The sequence below is a fragment of the Cariama cristata genome, unplaced genomic scaffold (assembly GCF_000690535.1).
Source record: "Cariama cristata isolate BGI_N322 unplaced genomic scaffold, ASM69053v1 scaffold4021, whole genome shotgun sequence".
Classification (NCBI taxonomy): domain Eukaryota; kingdom Metazoa; phylum Chordata; class Aves; order Cariamiformes; family Cariamidae; genus Cariama; species Cariama cristata.
In genome coordinates, this window is record NW_009597384.1 from 20,150 (window position 1) to 38,400 (window position 18,251).

Below are 18,251 nucleotides of genomic sequence, written 5' to 3' on the forward strand. Positions count from 1 at the left end.
CACTTTCACAGAGATTTATTTTCCTCAAAAGATGCAATGTACTGCTGTTTGCTATGTCTCTGGAAAGGAGACTCCCTCTCTGAGAAGTTTCCCTTTGAATCTCAGTTGGTGGGAAAGCCAATGGCCTCTGATGGAAGTTACCACTCAGTCCTGGTTACTAAACATTTAAAATTCACTTCTTTCAATTTCTAGTACTTTAAGATCAGCCTTAATATGAATCCAAGGATGTGACAAATTCCACATCCTCATCTTGATGTTTCTGCTCAAGAAATCTGAGACTGCCTGTCCCTGAGATGACTACCACAAATCAAAACTGATAACATGAAAGAGAGCGAGAATATCAAAACTCAGTTAGATCCACAGAATTCAGAATTTTTAGTAGACAGGACAGACCTGTATCACAAAACCTGTAAAGCACGCTGCTTGTGAAAGCCTAAATTTATCGCAAGCAATGGCAGGCTGCTACAAATAAAGAGAGAGGAAGGGTGAAATGACAAGATAAAGGACTTAATAAACACATTAACATCAGGGTGAAAATTTTCAAAGTGATTACTTACTTTTAATTAAAAAAGCCTATCCCTAAATGCGTTCTTCACCACAGCGCAACAATACGCACTTTTTTTGTGTGAGCGCACGGGTGTTCAAGATTAGAGATTTGCAGGGGTGTGGAGGTTCAAATAGATGCGGGGCACTTGCAAGCAAATCAAAGTTGTCTGCAAAGAGCCACTTCCTGCTGGTGAGTAAGCCTTCACCCAAACAGTCAAGAGGAAGGGGCATAAGTAAAGCATTGCAAACGACCATCCCGATTGTATCAGAGTGGAGACAACTAGGACAAACAAACTCAGGAAGTGGCAGGGAGTTAGAAACCGAGAGGAAATCTATGGCACAGAGAGGAAAGTGAAGAGATTGCACTGATCTGCAGAAAGGTCACCTCTGGGTCGCACTGTGCCAAGCTTTTTCAAAACCGCTTTATTTGGACTATAATACAAAACTGGCACACACAGCTGGCGACTGCTGCAGAGGCTATTCAAATGTTAACATTCTCAATGATAAACAGCCAAAAAAAGTTCTATGTAAGCAAATTGGAACAAACAACTAATCTAAATCTGGTTGCTAAGAGACAGAGGATTTCAGCCAAAACCAGCCCCAAGCCTCCAGAATACTTTATTTTTGATCAAAAAAAGTACCTGTAGATGACGCCATGTTGGTGAAGAAACATGAGTGCTGATGTGACCTCTGCTGCATAGAAGCGGGATCGAGGTTCGTCAAATTTGCGTGAGCGCTGGATTTGAAACATTAGGTCTCCTCCATTTACATATTCCATGACGAAAAAGAGGCGGTCCTGAAATTAATTAAACAGTGCTATTTAGCTAATTTCTTCTAGTCACACAAAGGACTGCTTGAAGCTACACTTTAGGTGACTGGAGCATTTACGTCAAGAAATGAAAGAAACAAATGCTACAACCCTGAAAAAGGAAAAGCTGACAAGCAAAATCCCCCAAACCTGAAGAAAATGAGACAAGAGTCTCAAAGTGAGAAATGACAAAAAGGGAATAGAATCAGAATGTAGTAATAAGCAACACACACACACACATATCTCCACACATCAACAAATACATATGGAATTATAATAGATTTTATATAATAATGGAGATACTAAAATGATGCTATTTCTTTTAAAATTTAGCCATAACAATGAAGAGAGAAAGTCAATTCTGTCAACTACTGACAGGTTGCTGGGAGAATTTCAGGCTCCTTATTTCTTCTCTTATCTCTTACCAGCTACTTTGTCTGCAAAGCATCTTTCCCAAATTATGTAAAAACAAATTAGAATTGTTAAGCTATAGAAACCAGTGCTGCCAATCTCAAATACTTACATATGACTTTTTGAATTGCCTCAAACTCTCATAAGACAATGAAGTATAATTACATTATTAAAATACATATCAGGTTCTTTTTATTTTCTTCTGATGCTTATCACTTCAAAGTTCAAGTTTTCAAGCCTGTTTCCATGATGGAGAACTAGAAACAAACTTCTAGTTCTGCTAGAGCAACTGAGCAACTGAGATTCTCAGCCAATCACTTCATTTTGGTGTGTTTCAGAAAAAAAAACCCCAAAGTTAAGCACTCAGGGAAACAGTCAGAACTGAGAATACCAGTAAACTATATGTGTGTTTGGCATTTTGAACCGTTTTTATGATCTAAACTGGCAATGCAGATGAAGGCATAAGCAAAGACATGACACATATCCACTTGATATAATGTAGATCCTATTTTTTGTAAATGTTTCTTACAAATTTTCATAGTTATCCCTAATCTGTACTAACAGCCCTAAATCATCAGCTCTTTACTCATTCACCCTTGGTTTGAAGCCTACTTCACATTCTTTATTTCCTTACTGTAAAATATCTGTATCTATCTGCACATGAGATTAGACAGAGGTGGAGATAATTCTCATGTGACATGGAGAACGGGTCTGAGCATACACTCCTCGCTCTGCCTTAGCTCACGTGACATAAATATTTCATTCTCTGGTCACACAACACACAGGTGTGCAAGCACAGGACTTCAACAAAGGGAGTCCCTTTCCAACTTTCACGTCACACTGCAGTTTGGCTCTAGCTCATAGTCTCTGGTATGCTGGGTTGAAGAAGAGACAAGATGTGACATTGCTTCGGACAAGCAAAACCAACAGAAGATGGAAGTTAATTAACCTTCCACAAGTGAATCCAAGCCTGCAGATTACATAGTTTATATATACGAGTCCAGAAATTCACAAATGTTTGCCATTTGTCTTTAATCATCTACTCTACATCTCAGATTGAAAGCACAGCACTTAAAAATATCCTTAAACTTAAGTGTGTGCATTAATCCTGCTCATTAAATGCCTAAATGTTATACTTATCAGGGATGTTTCCTGGAGGAGGCTAGAAATGTCTGGCTGACTTTTTGCTGATTACAGAAAGAGGATGCAGAAAAAAACCTCGTGCCTTTTCCCCTGTAACTTGTGAACACAGAAACTGCCAGACTGGATCAACTTTAGGATCCAGGTGGACTGGCATTCTTGGTAAAACACTGTTAACAACTTTGGTACATTTTCCAACATTTTTCTTACCATTCCCTAGCAAGGAAAACGTACTAAAGAAGAGCATCAAAGCTTCTGGCTGTATCATACACTCAAAAGAGCATGGCTTCAGAGCCATGCTTTTGTTCTTTTTGCAATGCTCAGTACTGCTGATAAGAAACATTCAAAATCATAGTGCAGATCTCTTGACTTTAGTGTAGGCTTTAAATACCACCTTCTTTGCTTGTTTTAAGCAAAAATGTGGGTCCTTGTGCTGTCTTGCTGATTTCTCTCTGGAACTGATAAGAATTGCAGCCTTGCTTTTAAAAGAAAATCTGATACATCTCAGATGGTCTTAGGATTTCAGAAGCTAGAGCTTAAAAATAACACCAATGCAGTCAGTTTTTTGATAAAGTCAGTCAAAACCACAGCTATATTGGTACTGTACTGTAACATAAGAGGATATAACATCCCTAAGAAGAAGTTGCAGGCATTGTCCTCCGTTAAGCTCCTCATTGCTGCGCTACAGATTATCTCTGAGGAGCAGTTTCAGTACGAGCCTCCCTTTGCAAGACGTTGCCTTGCGTTCTCTCACATGGATATAGTTCAGTGTTTCAAGTATGAAACCCATTTGGACTGCAGGCTGGGGAGTGTCTGACTAACATTTGGTTAAAGTAACAACTTCTAACTCTTGTTGAAATTGAACCTTCTTACACTGCTTTTTTAACCTTTCCAAAGTCAACAGTCTGGATGTGAGTGAGCACAACCAGGAAAAGGAAGCTGCAATTCACATTCTCCTGAGCAGCCACACTCATTCCCAACATTTCTATCTTTTTGCTGCACCTGTATCATAAGTATAAAACAAATGATGCTGATGCAAAGTGATTGTGCTGGGTCTTACAACTGTGACTCCCAAATGGTGATCCTCAACTTGACACTGAGCTGGGAGCTGCTGCTCCCAACAGTGACACCACCACTCTTTCAAATACCAGGGATGGTGCACCAAAAAAAAATCCACGCCAAAATGTCGGTCTACACCATTCCATAGATCAGGGCCCTTTCCTAATATGTCAAGATATACATTATATCATTTTTATATTAAACACTCTATGTTTGATTCAAATAGAACCAATGTTTTTTTATTACATTCACTGAATGCCTAATTGCTGATTTTAAATATCAGAAATTGTGTTCAGTTAAAACTTCGAGTTCTTTTATTTTGGTTCAGTCCTTTGGAAGATATTTCCAGTTTAGCTAACCAAAAATTTAACCTGGATTGCTTAGCAGAATATCTTGTCATTATGCAGTATGAACAAAATCTTGAGCTGCAGCTCATTCCCAGAGCTGGAGAGTGCTGGGAATAGGATACTCTCCTATCCTCTTCCACATCTTCCTTACTATGCACATCCCATTCTCAATCTGAAGGGGTGTTCCTGGCAGATTCTGCAGCTTAGCTGACCACCTCTTCAAAAGTATACCTACCAAAACCAGAATTAACAGCTCAGTGACTGAAATTGCTCTGGTGTTGCATTCTTCTGCTATACACTGATATTTCAAGTTATTTTTCCAGCTTTCCTGGGTGCACATTTCAGCTTCCTAATGATAATTCACCGAAAAAAAAAAAAAAAATATGCTTGAAAGTTCTGTTCTCTGTTTACAGCGAGTCTGGGAAAGGGTTTGACTTTGAGAGAAGAAAAATACTAATTCTCACCCACTAACATGGGGTAAACAATAAGATACACAACATGCACATGCACAGCAGGCCAGAGTTTCAACATTAGAAGGTACCATCTTTTTTGATGAAATACATTCAGTCCCTTTGAAAACTACTTTCTTAAAACCACCCTCTGGTCTTTTTTTGGTCAGGACAATGACATGATCAGCTGGGACTCAAAATTTACATGAAAAGAGCATGCAAGAGAAAAGAGAATATTTTATGAATAAGAGCTGAGACTGGTAAGTCCATTTTTCTTCTGATTCCCATACCCCAACAACAACAGACATGCTATTTTGATTTTTGCTACTTAAACTTTTTTCCCTATCTTTCATCAAAAGTAAATGATCAAAACAGAATCAAAATACATAATGTAAGCACACACACAGAGTGACCCAGTGAGACCTCTGCGACTTTAGTGCAGTGAGGACTTCATCCTCAAACAGTAATTGTGAAATAACTATATTATACCTGATTATATGCATCTCACTAAATGTATCACTAGGATATATTCAAATATTGAAGTGGGAGAACATAAAGTGAATGCTCTAAAGAATTATATATTAAGGGACAAAACAGTGTTTACTCAGTTAAAAATGAGATACAAGGTATGACTTTATCATTGATTGTGTTCCAAGAGAAAACTGAATAGGTTTGGTTTGGACTGCAATATTTTTGGACTCTGTTTTCATAACATTTGAGAAGTATGTTTTGATGAACAAAATAAAAAGCAGTCCTGGGAACTCTTTAATTATATAAACTGAAATAAAAGGCAAAATCACAAACAAAGACATTATAGATTAATCCTCTCTTGGCATCCATAAAGCAAAAAAAATACTGCAAAGTAAGCTAATATGTTTTCTAAAGTAATTAGATTCTTTTACAGGGTTTCTTTTAGCCCTTAATCATACCTGCTTTTTCTTGAATTTCTCAAAAGGTATGGTTGAATGACAATACTTAAAATAATAAATGGAAAGAAAAACAGAGCAGAGAGCATGAGTAAGGAATTTTAAAAGCAAAGTGGACATGAAATAAACAGGCTAGAAGTCAAAACAAAAAAGTTCAACTTCACTCTGTATTTCCATAGTCTTTTCTGATCATAAATTTAACTATTATACTGGAATGCGTAAATGCCTGTCTTAACATCTCTATTATTCCAGTCTCATCTCTTGTCTTTCTTAATTGAGATTGTCTCCTGCAGGCTTTGTCTCATCACAACCAGACTCCAAAAGCAACCCCTCTTCTAGTCTCTGTCCCTATCACTATCTGGAGAAGTACACTTGTCACTTAAACTAGAAACCTTGTTTCATCTTCTCGCTCATTCCACCCCTTTAATTGTGCCCCAATTTCATTCTTCATCCTCACTGACATTCAAAATAGCCATCCTTTAGCTCTACTGTAAGTCCTTCTAACTAATCCTTTACTCTTTATTCTGATTTTTACCATAACCTTCTCTCTTCAAAACCATTCTCTGATTTTAAGTTTTATTTACATACTTTTGTCAACATCAGCCTACATATTACGTGCACTCCCCACCAGCTTATATTTGCTTGTTTTTAGATGTTACGAGTTGCACTGGACAGAGCTTCTACCTTTTGTTTCTTTTGGAATAATGTACATGTTTTTAATCGGGGAAAAGGGGGGATGATTTCCAGAAACTTCAGTAATAATGAACTCTAAGGATGCAACAGACTCAATCCAGCTCCTTTTTGTGGAGGTGTGATTAATGATCAAGACCTTCCTACTAGTTAAGACCAGATAATCTTGCCAATCAGTTTTGATTTAACAGATGACACTATACAGTCTATTAGTTGTTTAGATGTGGAATAACACCATTGTTGGGGAACAAGCTTCTACATAAACTCTGTATGAAAGCTTAGACATGGAAAGGCTTTGATGTATTGTTTACAGTAATTATTGTGTAGCCCTTAAAAGATTTTTTAAAAAAAATGTTATCAGTCATTAACGTGTCTGTCTTTTGTTTGTTTTCCAGTTAAAATCTCATTAACATTAGATTGCAGCTTAAAGACAATCCATCGATAGACATAAGGCCAAGCACAATTATCACCGCAATCTGAAGAATACAACCTTTTTTTTTCTTTCAAATGAATTCTACCAGCTGGGGGACTCAATAGGCAGTTCAGCACAGCCTCATTACTGAAATATTACAAAACAAACATAAATCATGCAGTCTGTCTCCCAGTTTCAAATCTGAGATGTGCATTCATGCTACAAGTCTCAGAACAAATCTTTTCGCTACTGTTTTTTGTCTCTCAGTTCAACCCTTACAACACTTAAAACCAGACAATTCAGGAAAGGCATCAAATATGGACTACTGAAGTTAAATTCACAATTGATAAATCTTACCGGCCTACTCCAACTACTATTTTTTCCTTCATTTACGTTTTCATACAACCAGTTCTGAATAAATTCTTCCCAATTCTCAATAGTTCCCTAAACCAAGTTCTTTGCATGAACACACTTTTTTCCTCCCAGTTTGAGAAAGTTGTATGTGAATTAGATTTCCCCAGAGGCTACTGAAAATATCAAGGAAACTAATATGTGTGTTAAATACAGGTAAATTTAAATGTAAACCAGTTCATATTCTAGTAGAGTACTGTTACATAATGGAATATGTTTAGCCACTAAACTTCTTGCAAAACAAAAGTCAAAGATGTAACTTCTATTGCTCAAGAAGTCAGGTAAATATATCACCTTGGTATGCTCTGTAAAATGATATTTTATTCATATCACGCATGTATGGAATTCTTTTCCAACTAGTACAAAACCGTGATTACTTAACTCTGTTTAAACAGGATGCTCAAACAGTTTGTTTAAAATTACCTAAAACTACAGCAACTGTCCCACCCCTCAGAACTTGAATAAACATTTCCTGCTTCTGATGGAAATTGCACAGGCACACTGTACACAAAACTATATGCAAACCTTCAACACCCTGAGCAGAAGACTAACCAGGATGGCATATACATCTTCCATAATCACAGCATTAGGAGGGACAAATATTAAAAACAAGAGAAAAAACAGGTACAACACTAACGAAAACCACAGAAAGCTCTCTCCTGTTCATTTGATTCCTTTGTGAAGTTTACAGTAACAATCTTCAACAGGACACCACGACACGTTATCTGTCTCTGATTTCAGTGTTTATACTCAGGGCTAATTGTGTTGTTTTTCCTGTTTTGTACCAGGGCTTTCACAGAGTTCCAAAGAAGGGAACAATTTCTATGAATCCCATATTTCTTGGAATAAGTGCCCTGTACATAGGAACTGCTATCTTAAACTTCACACGGGTTATCTGCACCTTCCACTTAACAAAAAATGCACACATTCAGATTTTGTATTAAAGGATTTGTTTGTCAACCAGACAATTCAGATTTCTCTCAAGCTGGTGAATACTATTACAGCTAGGGACTTACTGCTCAGTTTTACTCAGCTTTGCCCAGCATTCAATTTTGAATTCAGTTTTTTGCCCCTGAAAGAACGAACAACCTCAAAGTTAAAACATAGACTGGAGCGAGCCAGAGAACCACACAAAATTGGATAAAGAAGTCTTGCAAGGTCATCTAGCTTATCCCACGGCTGACAGGCAGGATCAGCTGTACCTCAGCCAAGGGGAACTAACCTCTTCAATGCTGCAAGGCAGTCTCTGGGCCCTGTGAGCCAGCGATCTAACTGTGAACCCGAACAGCCCTGCTGAGTTGACTCCATTTGGCCCACAAAGACCTAGAAGCAGAAGTCTCTGCCAGTCTGGTCTGCTGGACGGCAGGTGGGTTTGTCGGCACTCCACTGCAGCAGGGTCTCCTGCTGTGCCAAAAATGCTCTGTTCCCTTCTCAGGCCCCTCGACAGCAGCAGAAGTCAGTAGTGAATAGTATTCCTTGAACTTATTCTGCCTTGCAGATCAGAAAATTGCATCAGTTCCTGAAATTAATTTGATCAGCTCTTAAAAATCACGACTGATAAGCATTCCTTGACCTCCACTGGAAGTTTATTTCAGTATTTATAGAAAATACCCCTGGGAACTCTCTTTGCTACAAATCATTTGCATTACTTCTTGTGCTTACCTTACGCAAAATATGAATTCCTAGCTGTGCTGCAAGTTATATCCTACCTTCAGAGAAACACTTCTGTGCTTTCCACATTTGTTTCTTACAAAGAACTGGTAATTAATTTTCCTTGATTTTACAAAACTGATCACAAAATATTTCTATTCTTTTCATAGGGATCCCAGACATTATGTTAATTGAGAGCCCACGGGATAAAACCACTTTTAAAGTCTTGAAAATGTTTTCAAGAATAGCTGGCCCTCCTGGAGACACGGGAATAATCCTCAAAAAAACCCTCTCTACCCTATCATACCATACTGTACGATGCGAAGGGCCAGAAAAAGCTACAAATCGTACACAAGTTTCCAAACAGTGCTTTCAGAATCAGTATAGAGGTTCCCAAAACTTTCACACTGTATTCCTGTAAAGACTTGCATTGTAGCATTTACTCATCTATAATGTGAGTCGCTGGAAAAGGGTTTTTAAGCAAGATGTTTGTCTGAGATCTCTAATCTTCATAAAGCAGACCTGGTATGTCGTTTTTGTCATGGGAGATTTATGTTGCCTCCCTGTGGAGTATCAATTGATACTGGAACAGAATGGGGGTTTTAACATGTTTTTCATACCTGTAACACATCCCATAGTACTGTTCAACAAGGAAAACATGGCTAGTGTATGTACATTGAGATAAACTGGCTGGCTGGGGGTGGGGGACTTACTATGTGCCAGCAGCAAGTCACAGAACTATGGAAATTACAATTTACAATTCAAAGCAGGAAACATTAGCCAGGACCTTGTGGATATCACCTATTCTTTTCAAAAAATGTCAAGGGATGATTAGGTTTTACCTAGACTGGCATTCAAGAAGGAAATCTTGTTTAATGACTTTTCCAAAGACAGATCCAACAACACTCTAAAACTGTCCAAAATGAAGAGAAGCCAGCCTGTCCCAAATTTGTAGAGAGTGAAAAAATGCACCATTTGGTTATCCTCATAGCACTAATACTTCTAGAAAAGTTTAGTTGATTCTGTCAATTATTCAAAGAATCTAATCCCACTGTGGTCAGCAAAATCCACTGACTTTAACATCAGTTTTGAAATGTATAGGTCTTCATCTGTACTGTAAATTTTGGAATATGATAAAATATGCATACGAATGAAATCTATACCCTCAAATCTGCAGCTAGCAATTATATACACATCAGAAGAACAGATGAAGGTTACATCCCTTACACAGAGCTTTTTCCTGTGTAATACACAAATATCTGATGTTTGAATGCAGTCTTCCTACTGTTCTTTTCAGATAATGAATTCTGTCAGATTACTATCTGGACCAAATTTACCACGCACTGGATTAGTTGGTGTCTCAGGCTCATACTAAGGCAAATGAAAAAAAAGGTTCAACATTTCATTAATCCTGTTTTTTAAAAAAGATAAAGTTTAGACTAATTCAATGTAGCACAGAAACAGCAGGTGGAGAGTTGTCAGCCTGCTCTCCATAGAGCTGTCATTTTACCCACTGAGAACATGACACAAAATTCTAGCTCTACTTGAGTTTCTTGAATAGACAAACATCTGATATTAAGACCCTAAAATATTATAATGAGTGCAAACATTTTCTTTCTTTTTTTTTAGTTTCTTCCCACTTTGAAAGAATTAGTCTTATTTATTTGTTCTTCTGAGCCGCTAATGGATATTATGCCTTCTGCCTATGCAAATGCTCTCTGTGACATCTGTAACATAACATCTAATGTTCTGACACAGTTTCTACAGGGCTTACTGGTGAGGTTCTCTTTAACTTAGACGGGGTTTAGATCAGGGTTTAATTTTTAATGCTGTGCTATGTGGAATTTGTTAGCCGAGGGCATGCAATGAAGATGCAGAACAAATTATATGCACTGCCACTTCATCAGCTCGATCCCCTACCATTTAACCTTAGCAACGAACTGAAACAAAAAGACTTCTAACTTCGGGAAAATCTTTAACCTCAAATTATCCTGCAGAGATACATGTTGTGTTGTCACCGGATTTTTCTGGGAGATGGTGCAAACCTTTCAGTCTGCCCCAAGCTGCACTGGTGGTTGCCACTAGCTCCTTGGTGAGCTCAGGGAAGGACTGCTGCTCCCCGGGGTGGCAACTCTGATCCCTGCCTGATCCCTGAAAACCCAAGCAGGGTCCAAGAGCAAGGACCCCAGCACTGTGCCAGCTGGTGTGATACGCTCTTTGTGCCCTTCCTCTCACACAGGGGAGAAACACAACTGGAATCCTTTGCAGAAATGGCGTGTTTTGTAGTTCTAGTCACTTCAAAAGGGGTATCAAGTAGGAAAAGCTGCTCAGGCCATTTCCCTAATACCTTCATTTGATGACAGATAAGCTGTGAAAAGCGCCTTTTATGAAATTCTTTGATCTCATCTTCTTTTGGTGTTGTTTGGAAAAAAGAACTGTTCTGGTGAGATAATTTTAAAGACCTCTCATTTAATGGCCTGATGCACATTGCAGAAAATTATATCAAGCCTGCAAAATGTCATTATACAGAAACTGTTACAATGTGCAGGCAGCTATTAATATTCCTTTGTTCTGATTCTTACAGGAAAAATATAAACACTGTTTTTCAATTAGAACTAACTATATAGTTTTTGAATGTACTTCAGAACTTCTAAGAACAACTTTTAACCTGTTTATATTCTACCAAGGAGCTTAGACAGAGATGGCACATGTCCTAGGTGTCTCCTCAGCCCCTAGGCTGGTTCTGGAACCTTTCTTGTCTTTATAATTCCTGTTTTCTTATGCTGTCTAGGCATCTAGTTTATGTCTTTGAGCACACAGGGAAACGCATCAGATGCTACACAACTAATAGAGAATACTCTGGGAATGCAGCCAGTTGGTGCAGCAGCAGTGGTATCAGAAGGAAAAGGAACCCCGTTAAGGAAGATAATGAAAATGATGGGACAAAATACTCATCCAGCAACCATTTTCTGAGAAATTACCTATTATTGCTGAAAAAAACAACCAGAAGTAATTAGCTGAGTGGGCAATTCTTTATATCACAGTCATGATGTATTGCAACAGTACTTTTTGTTTCTAGGGATGCAGACAACTGACCGAAAGGCAGAAGTTGTCTTCTCAGACCTATGAAACTGTCAGCCGTGATCCAGGAGGAAACTACAATGTCTTTACCAATGAGTTACTTATATAAATGCTACCCAGACAAAGAAGTCTGTTGAGATATGACTTCTAGTCACATATATCAGGACTAGGCATACTGAACCAAAATGGGCACTGCAGCAGAAATACATGAGCATATTTTAAATTTAAATTTCACTAACTGCTTACACTCTCAGAATTTGTAAGAAAAGAAAGCACAGATGTATGGAGCTTTCCTCTCTCCCTATGCAACAACAAATTGTTGCCATTGCACCAGTCTGTGAAAGGAGGGTTGTCTTGCATTACAAAATTCGGCACTGGAAAAACCTGCCTCTTCTTCCAGCTTAAAATTGTACTTGCCTATGAACAGAGCAGTAGACACTGTGGAAGGAAAGGTGGCAACGCAGACCGGCACAAAAAGTTATTCAAACATTCGATACGTTGTATTGTAAGTTAACTTGGCTAATAGGAGCTTGATGTCAACATCAGGGCATTTATTAAGAAAGAAGTAAACCAGAATTCTCCAAAAGCTTTCAAACCTCTTTGCCTGTAATGTGGGAATGAGCTTTGGAACTGCTGCAGCAGGGCCAGCTTCTACACACACTGCCTACATATTCATTCCATTTATGATGTTCCATGTGTTACAGAAACATTTGCTACCAGATATTCTCTCCTGCTTTTAAATGGTTATTTTTGCCTAAGTTAAAAAAGGTGGTGGGTGAAGAGACTGGTACTTCGCCCCCAGCTGATTTTTCTTCTGAAGAGGAAGCATCAAATGAAACTCAGAAACAAAGTACAAGCATTAAATAGAGGGCTTTTACCAATTTCTCAGTACAAGCTTCCTATTCTTTGGAGCTGATAATTTTCCAGTCTCTAGCTGGCTAGCATCTCCCTTACATTCATCAGTAAGTCATTCATAATTAATGTTCCCATCAGAGCGCTCCTTTGTATGTTCTTCATACTTCCTTACTCTTATAACCAACTCAATCATTTTCCACTAAGAAAAAAGAAAAAGATTATTCACTGACGCACCTAGCAGCACACAGTATTTTGTATTCAGCAATTTTACACAAGTCAGAGCACAATAAAACATTCTCTGGCCTTATTTTAGGACTTCATTTTCTAACTTTTGTTCACTAGACCAGGCCACTGACTCCTATAGGACATTTTGTGAGATTAAGTGGTAAGAAATTGGCTCATTTATACTTTTAGAAAGTTTGCGGTGGGGAACGACAGGGAATCCTGTGCTCCATTCAAAAGAAGGAGATGAATGAAGTCTTTGGCAACATAAAGATATTCACTACCAGAGAAACAGCTCTTCTCTATTATGTGAAGTGTTTCAGTAACGTTCCCACGTACTTAAAAACAAAGGTCAGCCAGTGACAACAGTTGGTTCTAGATTGACAACACAGCAAGAAACTTCTACTGCACTGTGATGATCCAGATGGAAAATTCATACAAGATACTGTCATATCAGTTCACAAACTATGCCCTGAATGCCAGAAATAACTTAAAGTCTACAGTTTACTTGAACATGATGTTCTGAATACTAAAAAATAGTTGCATTTGTACTGAGGATTTCAAGTTCCTCAAAACGAGACATTAGCATGAGTAACTGTGTCTCCATTGACATGAAAGAAAAACAGCACAGTATTATTTTGCAGTCTTTACCAGGAAGACTTTCTTTTTGGGAACTTGACTGAGCCAGAACAAAATAATTATGACAGCAAAAATAGATGTGTTGCTGCTCTAAAGTAACTTAAGAAATGTTTCCATTCAGAAATATCTAATTCCAGCTTTTTCTTCAGGACCTCTCCTTTCTTACAGGTATTAATTCATAATACTCTAACAGTGACAGGCACATTAACATGCTGATACTCATTTCCTCAAATTCAAGCTCAGTCCTTCAGACTGTAGATACACAAAAAAAACCGTTGAGCACAAATGTAGACTATTATTAGTTGAAATAAAATAACATAACAAGACCCAACGACAGACCAACTTTCCACTGGTACTGTACTTAGTAACACAGACTGAAAACTCCTCTGCACAGGGACTCAGTATATGCCAAGAAGGAGTAGTGTTAGGATGTACAAGGAGAAACAGCAAGGCAATCAGTGAAAGCAACACTAGGAAAGCAGTGCTTGTAGGGCATCTGCTGCCTAACCTGAGTGAGTTGCAGCCTTTGCTGAGTGCTGAAGCCACTGCTGGAGCCTCAGGGACCATTTCACTTTGCTAAGCTCCAGGGATTGCACATTATACCTCACTTTTTACAGGTGCCCAGCCTATTTCCCATTGAGCAGGCTTCATCACATTGACTGTAGAATGAAAGAAGAGATGCTCATCTACACTTGGGGAAGTGTATCTCTCATTCAGAGAGGACAACACAAAATTATCACTGAATCAGGCTATTTAGGAACAGAGAGACTAAAAGACTTGTTGCAAACTTCATGCCTGGTACAAGGCCAACCACAAAATTGTGACCTTTCTTCACCTCCTCTTACACTACTTTTCTTAGGCCTAGGCTGCCCTAGGTAACAGTTAGTGTAACGGTTTCATTAGATAGTGACAATACATAACAGTTTCTCAAGCTTTTCAGTGCTTTTCCTGAAACCTTTTCAAAAGGTTTCAAAATCAAAATTGCCTTGGCATGGGGAGATGGAGGTCAGTATGAAGAGCAGTTTATGGGCAGAGTTTCCACCCTGGGTGAATGTTCTGTGCAAATCCCTGTGCAGTCTCTGTTGCTAAGCAGAAACCGGATAACCTGCTCTGCTAGAGAGCAGCTGCCAGAGAGGAAAACTTAACCTTCATATGCTCTCGCTTGTGTCTCTTGTACACACCACTATTCGACCCACAAACTCAGTGTTTCATGCTTTGATTTCCTCTCATGTAGGAAAAAAAAACCCCAACAAACAGGGAGAATGAAATGATAACTATAAATAACGACTAAAAAAGTTAACATTTAACATGATTAACAAAAATTCAAATAAATATGTCTACTTCAAAATAATTCATATATGCACAGATTTGCCTATTCAGCAAATGGTAAGAGGGTAGCATATATACAGAGCTACCACATGAACTGATATAGGGAAATGAGGACCGTGACAGACTATCTCGGTACAGGGCTTTCAGCTGAACTAAGCGCTGTCATCCTCTGTAGCCTCAAATTTAGCATTTAACCCTCTTTGCACTTACAAAGTTGCTAGTGACAGTCAGCCCTGAGGGCACTTACAGGCCCCAATGTCCCTGCCCAGCCTCCCCTGGGTAGGGACAACCCCTCCACACTGCCCATGGGAGCCTGTTTCAGCACAGGGCTGGACCTGTGCACCTCTGGCCCCGGCTCCCGAATGATCCCCGGACCTGGTTCATTCCCTCATCATGTTGGGGGCTCTTGAGGGACACCCTTACCAGCACCCAGCTCCGCTTGTCACATCTGGACCCCGTGGGTCTGCACCGGCCAGTGAGGGTGGCCTGTGCTGGGTAACTCCCAGCACCTGGTGCTCAGGCCAGCTGTACTCTCGCTGACAGACAGTGTGTATCTATTTCCAAAGGCATGAAAAAATTTGAACCAAAGATGATTAAACGTATACCCTCAAAGGCAGGCAATTAATGTTTGGTACAACGTGATCCCCAGGAATTTCAGGAACAGGAAGATTTTCTGCCTGAAGCACAGGTTGTCCCTTGCATGACTTAATCCCTAGTCAAGCTGCTTCTGGGAAAGGAAGTGGAGGGAGGGAGACACGTCTTGGCTTACTATGGAGGTGGCAAGTGCCTTACAGGTTACAGGTGAGGACTTGGCTCTGGATGGAATAAAGCTGAACTCCCGCTAAGACTCAGTAAAATGTTACTAGGTTTTAAAGCTGGATCATCAAATTTCCCCTGAAGCAATGACTGGGGACAGACATCAAGTGATGTCATGAGGACACTACCAACAGTCACTGACCTCTGACTTGGGCGAAGGTTTTGTGAGATCAGGTTTGCACCTGCTGCTTGGAGCAGCATATTCATGGAGGCTTCAGGTTGCACGTATTCACTGGGCACCTTCAGTGCATACTGAAGTATGGCTAATTTAAAACATTAGTCCTGTAAATACGTGCTTGTTTGTGGAAATAATTGCACATTTTGAATATACATTTATTTTATTGGTGAGCTCTTTAAATTGAGTTAAGTTTGTCTGCTAGATGCTCAATAAATTTCTGTATTCCCATGGAGGGAAAAAGTTTTGATACACAGCAAACACAGACTTCAACTTATCTACTGTGTCTATAGTCTTTTTAAATTATCTAGAAATCTGCTTCTTTGATTTGTTCTTTAGCTGGTTAAAGGTTAAAAAACTTTAAAGAACACAGCATTTATTGCAACATCAAAGATGATTACAGAATAGCCTGGCAGTTTACTTCTCTGCAGAATACCCATAAAAAAGAAAGATGTCTGCATCAGGAATTTGCAGAATGTGTTGCGCTATAAGATAAACTGAAAAAGGAATGCGTATGTACATGAATATAGTAAAGTTCCTATTTTGACAGTTACTGAAATAGCTTAAGTGGTACCACTTTTTTGTAAATCTAGAAGGAAAGGATGTTTCTGAAAAATACTTAAAGAGATGACAGAATGGATCTGGGTCAGAAAAGTTTAATTCCAGGTTAAATAGAAAATGTAACATGCTTCAAAGCGTAAGAGAGAGAAATTACAAGGTAGAAACATGCAATTTACACTAGATTCTTGGTATTTTTACCACTGCAAAATTTTCATCCACCTAGTGCCATTACAAGCAGATAATGCTACCAAACAGATGGAACAAATCAACCTCAGAAACTAAGCCCTGGTCATGGTTCATAAGTTTGCAAACATACCTTGCTCAACAATTTCAGTAAATCTTTTAATTAAAACCCCCTTAAAACTATTTTTTACTTATTCATCTTAAAGAAATGAGAGGCTAATGTAAACTCAAGTTCACACCAACTCTGACTTGCAATAACATGTGTGCAGAACTCCTTGAGTGGAAAGTCCACTGCACAAAGCACCGCAACTTCTTTTGTACCCAGAATAAGAAAATGACAGAAAACGGGGCATTACCATCCAGGACTGTGGTGCAGTGTAAATGGTTCAGCCTAAATCCTGTACTGCCACTACCCATTATGCTGTGCCACACACAACACCAATGTAAAGATATACCTCACTCCGACCACCTGTGAGGATAACTCTCCTGACGCCCAGAGTGAGTGAGTGGATGTGCGTGATCCCACAGTGGAAACAGAAAAAATAACTTAAATGACACTGACTTTCTTTAGGTCCCATTTCTGCATTTGTAAAATAATACTGATAGCATCATTCCTAGTCCAAATCAAAACTCAGGAACACTTGTAAGGTAGTCCAATATACACACACTGACAAGCACTACAGATAGGGTACCAAACTCTGTTGGAGGAAAGATTATTTTTAAGAGTATGCCTCATGTGGCACTTTTCATTTAAACAAGGTGACTATGGGTAGCAAAAGAAGTATTACTATCTACAAGAAATAGCTGAGGAAATGGAGGTGAAGAGAGAAGAGTGCACAAGTCGATGTGGCATCACATCTAGGGAAAATAAGGCAAGAATAACGTTAGGAGGAGGAGGGGATTTTTCTTGAGAGAGCTTCTTTAGGATTAGAGGAATTGGTATAAGAAGAACTTGATACAGGAGTACAGCTATTTCATCTGACAGATCCTTAAATCAGTATTTTATTACTGGCAGAAAAATGTCACTCTATTAGTGGGGTCCCACCAAGGATCACTTCTGAGCCCAGTTTTATTCAACATTTTTATCAGTGCCTTGGAGAAGGAAGTGAACAGTGAAATGTGCAAATCTGCGGATCATACTAAGCTCTTTCAAATAGTCAGACGCTGTGCTAATGGTTAAGGAACTCCAAAAAAGATCACTCAAACTGGGTGGGCAAAAAGGTGGTGACAAGCTTCATAATAGGTAACCGTAAAGTGAAAATACTTTCTTTTTAGGGGAAAAATACCTGAAACCACATCTACATAATGCTGAACTTGGAACTGAGTTAAAATTTTGGAGAAACATTTTGGTGCCTTTGTTGACAGGTCTCCCAACCACTGGCTCAAGGTGCAACAGCACTCAAAAAAAGCCAACAAAATGCTGAGTAACATCAGGAAGGTCACTGAGAGAAAAACTGAGGGTACTACTCTGCTGCTACATAAAGTCTTCGTGTTCCCACATCTTGAATATCATGTGCAGTTCTGGTTTACGCAGCTCGAGA

At 38.9% G+C, this 18,251-nt stretch overlaps 1 protein-coding gene across 1 annotated transcript in view; it reads right to left on the reverse strand.

The window, feature by feature from the left end:
• Positions 1 to 1,187: 1,187 nt before the first annotated feature.
• Positions 1,188 to 18,251, reverse strand: part of LOC104155932 (protein kinase C epsilon type-like) — a gene marked incomplete at its 3' end in the record, with an annotated part of 62,170 nt that continues 45,106 nt past the window's right edge. The window contains exon 11 of the mRNA XM_009708836.1: positions 1,188 to 1,342. Coding sequence (XP_009707138.1) covers positions 1,188 to 1,342 — 155 coding nt within the window. The remainder of the gene's footprint in view (positions 1,343 to 18,251) is intronic.